Source organism: Mercenaria mercenaria, chromosome 16 (genome assembly GCF_021730395.1).
Source record: "Mercenaria mercenaria strain notata chromosome 16, MADL_Memer_1, whole genome shotgun sequence".
Classification (NCBI taxonomy): Eukaryota; Metazoa; Mollusca; class Bivalvia; order Venerida; family Veneridae; genus Mercenaria; species Mercenaria mercenaria.
The window spans coordinates 71,288,221-71,293,182 of NC_069376.1; the positions used below are offsets into that span (position 1 = coordinate 71,288,221).

General features: G+C 32.7%; 2 protein-coding genes across 2 annotated transcripts; both read right to left on the reverse strand.

The window, feature by feature from the left end:
• Nucleotides 1-377: 377 nt before the first annotated feature.
• On the reverse strand, nt 378-4,408 carry LOC123527843 (uncharacterized). The gene is made up of 3 exons (XM_053526025.1): nt 3,890-4,408; nt 3,336-3,540; nt 378-1,291 (listed from the first exon to the last, which is right to left on the reverse strand). The coding sequence occupies exons 1-3, from the start codon at nt 4,361-4,363 to the stop codon at nt 975-977; spliced, it is 996 nt and encodes a 331-aa protein (XP_053382000.1). The 5' UTR covers nt 4,364-4,408; the 3' UTR covers nt 378-974.
• LOC123534078 (uncharacterized) lies at nt 2,235-3,727 on the reverse strand. Its single transcript, XM_053527357.1, has 2 exons — nt 3,336-3,727; nt 2,235-2,330 (listed from the first exon to the last, which is right to left on the reverse strand). Exons 1-2 carry the CDS (start codon nt 3,583-3,585, stop codon nt 2,278-2,280), a joined length of 303 nt encoding a protein of 100 aa, XP_053383332.1. The 5' UTR covers nt 3,586-3,727; the 3' UTR covers nt 2,235-2,277.
• Nucleotides 4,409-4,962: the final 554 nt, after the last annotated feature.

A 4,962-nucleotide genomic window follows, 5' to 3' on the forward strand; every position in this document is an offset into this window, starting at 1 on the left:
TATTATGCCTTTACTTATTAGATTACATATTGTAGAAGTAATATAGGTAGGTTTTACTTTTTGCCCACAAAACACAGTCAACTTTAAAGATATACCCAGCAAATACACAAATGTACCAATAATTATATTTCTCATGCTCTCAAAATCCACCAGAAAAAAAATTTGATATAAAAAGTTTTATCATCACTTTTAAAATCAAATACATATGTATCCTCATGAATCTTAGTCAGAATGTTAAATCTTGATTGACTTTAGGTCAAGTTCGATCGGGTCATGGGGGTCAAAAACACTATGTCAGGGTCAAACCAGAGGGAAAAGCTAGTTAACACTTTAGAGACAAAATGATACCATATCGTAATGAAAAACAGCGCTTCAGAATGTTAATCTGTATGATCTTTAGGTCAATAGGTCAGGTGAGCGATACAGGGCCTTCATGGCCCTCTTGTTGAAATATTAATTCCAAATTGGACACCAAATTTTCAAAGAAGAACAGTTAACTATTGCCAAAACTAATTATTCAACTATCAAAGATCATAAATGAATTGACAGAACTGTATGGTTTATCATAGCACAACAACAACAACAAAAAAAACAGCACTGATTACTTAAATATGACTTACAAATACAAAGTCATTTTTCCAAAGAACCTCAGTACTAGAGAATATAAAAGATATGTTGCACAATGTCATAAGCTGTACATAAAAGTTAGATTCAAAAACAATTTCTGTTTATGATTCTTTTCAAAGAATATCAATAACAAAATGCAATCTTCCTTTCATTTGTCAACATTAAATGTGTGACAGAATTCAGAGTATTATACCTTTCAGAAAATGATGTAATAATGGACAAAGTACGTTTCAAATCAGCTGTTTTAGTCTGAAAAGTTTTGCATCAAAGCAAGAATATGCTGCTACTGTTTCATTGTTCATTTTTCAGAAACTCTGACACACTGTCAATAATTCGTTTACTTTGTGTTACTCTGACTTTATGAAGAGCATTTTTTCAGAAAAAAGAATTTTTATGCCTTCTGATTCATCTCTTGCATGAGCTTTCATAACATGACATAGTTTTAAGCCACTTGCACTTGCTTTTCTTGCCATTGATTTACTGATTGCCTTTGACGAAATCATTGGTTGCCATGTGATCATGTTTTCCTTGGTTTGTTTACTGTAAGTAAGACTTTCTGAAATATAGCTCCAAGAGAATGTATATGGTGTAGCGTCAGTGCAAGTTACCTCGTATATTTTTTTCAGTGCAATCACATCTTCCCTAGCATTATGAGCTTCAAATTTTCATGAAAGAAATGTTCATACAAAGCACTAGCGTGTGTGGCTATCCTTTTTGACAACTCTCCTCATTGGCAGTGTGTCTAAAAGCCATGAATGGAGGTTTGGAAAGGTATTAAAAAAAAAGCCACAAGACTTCACATTGGTTTATACAAAATTCTGAATCAAAGTTTTTGATTGTGTGCAATAAGCATACTGCTTTATTATTAAATATTGATGAAATCTGTTAAGGAATCGTTTGTAGTAGTATTTCCACATTGATTCCATGGTGAAACATTGTCCATTTTCATACTTTATCAGTAAATTTGACTTGCTTGTTCAGAAATTCTTTGCTTGCTTGACATCCTTCAAATATACATTTGGTCAGATGCAGAAATCGTATTATATCACTTCTGGATCTAGAAAAAAAGTAAATAATCAAATGATTGCAGGTAAATAAGCGTAATATTTCGCTTTACTGTCTTGTAACATCATTTAGGAATAACATTGAAACTACATGAATAGGGGTTCTTATAGGGATCTAAGTACAGTTTAGTTGTACTTTGGATGTTTTGGGTCAAAGCCATTATTACACATCTATCTAAACCTGAGGTGAGATATTCTATATTTTAAAAAAAGGTAAAAAAAATTCTTTTTTTATTTTATGCTTAATTATGTTGAGATTTGCATTTTTCACTAATTTTTAATCGCGGGAAACATGACGTCAGATTTGTTTTGACGTTAGAAATATGCACACAACATCAAGTGCCATTTTATTTTATTTCTTGCAACATAACTTTATGGAATTCTCAATAAGTAAAATAATTTGAATCGAGAAATATACTATAGATAACAAAGGGCAACTACAATTGATACGGATTTATTATATCCCGCTGATAAAACACAATATTCATAAGTTAGCATAAAAAATGAAATAAATTAGAATTATACATACTAAGCCAGTAGTCTTCAAGGTCAAAAAAGATCAGATCTCCCCTGATAGTCCACACTGTCAAGACTGTGGTTCTATGATTGGATATGGAATACACTCTATATCTGCTTCATCTAAATTGAGAAAATATATATTTGAGAATACATTAGAGAAAAAATAACCCAAAGCAAACCTTCCCCAAACTGGAACAGAATTGGTCCTTATTTATCCATCATCAAAGATCTTGGATGTTAATGCTGTCAAAAATCTCTGCCCTGTTTTCTGATGCAACATGTTATACCCAATAACCCATACAGTATCAACTTAATTGTGGAAATGGATTTTTATTGTCATATATTGCTTTATATACAGTAGCACCTCCTCTGCTTATGGCTATGTTTGACAGAACTGTTGCTATGTCATTTTATGCGGGATCGAATATACTTTCCCCCTAAGTTTTTTTAAAACTGAACTGGATATTCTAAATATACAATTCTTAGAGTAAATTTAACAAGTATAATACTACAGTCAAATCTATGTTAAAGACCACCTCTGAACAGATACCACCTGACTATAAAAACCACGTTTTGATTCCCATTTTAAGGTTTACAGTGTATTCTAACCTGTAAATAAAGACCACCTCCCAATAAAGACCACAATTTGGCTTTTCTAAGGATGGTTTGAATACACAGGTTTGACTGTAATGGTCTGATATTTATATCACTTCTTCATATACATACTAAGTAGTATTTTAATCAAATATTTGCTAAAATAAATTCTTGGCAGATAAGCTTGTATAAGATTTTTTTTTTAAAAATACCAAACTTGAAATCTGTATATAATGCCACGTGTTTACAAATTAGCATAAATGGTAGATATTCTAATGTCTGCAAACAAATCCATTACATGACAAACATCTGAATTTGAACACCTGAACCCTTACTCTGCTAAATTCCTATAATGAATGTGTCCATCTTTCAGTTAGGACTGTACCATTAATTGTTTAAAGTAGAACTTACCAAAAACATACTGACTGACTGGCCAATGTTGCAGATCATGACCAGCCTGCACGGATGCAGGCTGATAATGATTTACACTGGTCACAAAGGCAGAATAATGATAAGGGTTAAGCCACTTACCTGGTGCAAGATCTATCTCAGTTTCATAAGATTTGCCTTCTCTTATTTCCTGGTATTGACCAGAACGAAGTTGTTTGAGCTGTAAACGCCTTCTCTTACTTTCTTTACTCTTTGATTTTTCTTTTCTGGTGGAACTCTCTATGTCCATGAACTGTCTTCTCTTCAAAGTATATTTGCCAGGGGATAGGTTCAGCTTCTTGTGAATCTGAAAAATTATATGAAATTCACTTGTATTAACATTATGATGCATAACGATATTTGTGTTTTTATTCGGCTTCCACAGGTCTTTGATAATGTTAAATTTAAAATGTTAACTTTTTTGTGCTTTAATTAATATGGGATAAACTCTGACTTTATCATATTTTGATAACTTTGTTTGACTAAACAGAGCAAGCGTTCTTAAAAGTTTTTTTGGTTCAAGCGAATGTTTGTGTAATGGTACTTAGTAATCTTACTGAATAATTTTTCGTTTGAAAAAAAAAAGAGAATATGTTGTGTAGAATTGTTTTTTGTTCTCGTCATTACAGTTCAACAGGTAAATATGTACTTCATTTTATAATAATGTAAATGGTAATAAAGCAATGAAACAAATTTTTGATAAACAACACAAGCATAAAACACAAAAGGATGACACTAACATCAGCAACATAAGTTTTCCCTTCATTTTTTTGGAGTACAGCAGAAGCAACTCTGAAATTTAGACTGTCAGACCCTCCATAGAATGTACTCTTTGGAGCCTTTGAAGCAACTGTCATGTTGAAACTCTCGTTTGGTTGTGTAGACCCAATTTTTAATAGGTGTTTAGCTTTGGGTTTATAGCTTTGAAAGAGCTGCTCAATCTGTACTTTCAACAGCTGATCCGTTAGCGGTTTTCCATAAGGCAGGCAGCTGTAACTTTTAGAATGACCATTTCTTAGAAATCGGCACCATGAGGGATCACAATGCGAATGGTCGCCAAATGGATGCCTACTGATTGCAGAAAGTCCCTGTTTTATTGAATCTTCTTCCTTTAGGCAATTTTTTAACATGTAGACAAAATTTTTTTGTAGATATTTTATTGTTTTTGAGGTAAGGGTCTTGTGAATTTTCTCTGTTTTGTATAGTTGGTTGCCTAATTTTTATTCAAGTGATCAGGGTACCTGGATTTTTTCTATGGTACTACCGACCTCTTGCCTGACTTTTGCCATAGTTGTGGTGTCACTGTCACCAACTAATTTTTTAATTACAAATTGTTCAGTGTTGCATTTTTGTATAGATTTCACAACCATGTGTGATTCCATAGACTTGGAGGTGCCATTAAAATTCTTTCTGCATTGGTGGATTGTTACCGGTAGGTCTATACCGTGTCTTGCTGCTGCATCACACGTTTTACAATCTTTTTTTGAACAAATTTCAAAGTCAAACGATCTTACGGAGAGAGGAGAGATCTACAACACACACGGTGACTTAACAAGAATTCAACAGTACATCAGTTAATAGATAAGAAATGATTACTAGTGGTGTTATCCACATTAATACTATGAATTATTCTCCAAAATTATTACATGAATGTATGCATTTTTTACTCTTGTAAATACAGTGCCAACCTCTGCGTAGAGAACCCTTTGGTAAATACAAATATGGACTG

What these genes read in the sequence shown, in the direction of transcription:
- LOC123534078 (XM_053527357.1), bottom strand. Translation starts at nt 3,585, where the DNA reads ATGCATCATAATGTTAATACAAGTGAATTTCATATAATTTTTCAGATT. An exon ending in TGAGATAGATCTTGCACCAG is followed by an intron (nt 2,331 to 3,335) that starts GTAAGTGGCTTA and finishes TTCTCAATTTAG; the next exon opens with ATGAAGCAGATATAGAGTGT.
- LOC123527843 (XM_053526025.1), bottom strand. Translation starts at nt 4,363, where the DNA reads ATGTTAAAAAATTGCCTAAAGGAAGAAGATTCAATAAAACAGGGACTT. An exon ending in TTACCATTTACATTATTATA is followed by an intron (nt 3,541 to 3,889) that starts AAATGAAGTACA and finishes ATAATTTTTCAG; the next exon opens with ATTCACAAGAAGCTGAACCT. An exon ending in TGAGATAGATCTTGCACCAG is followed by an intron (nt 1,292 to 3,335) that starts GTAAGTGGCTTA and finishes TTCTTTCATGAA; the next exon opens with AATTTGAAGCTCATAATGCT.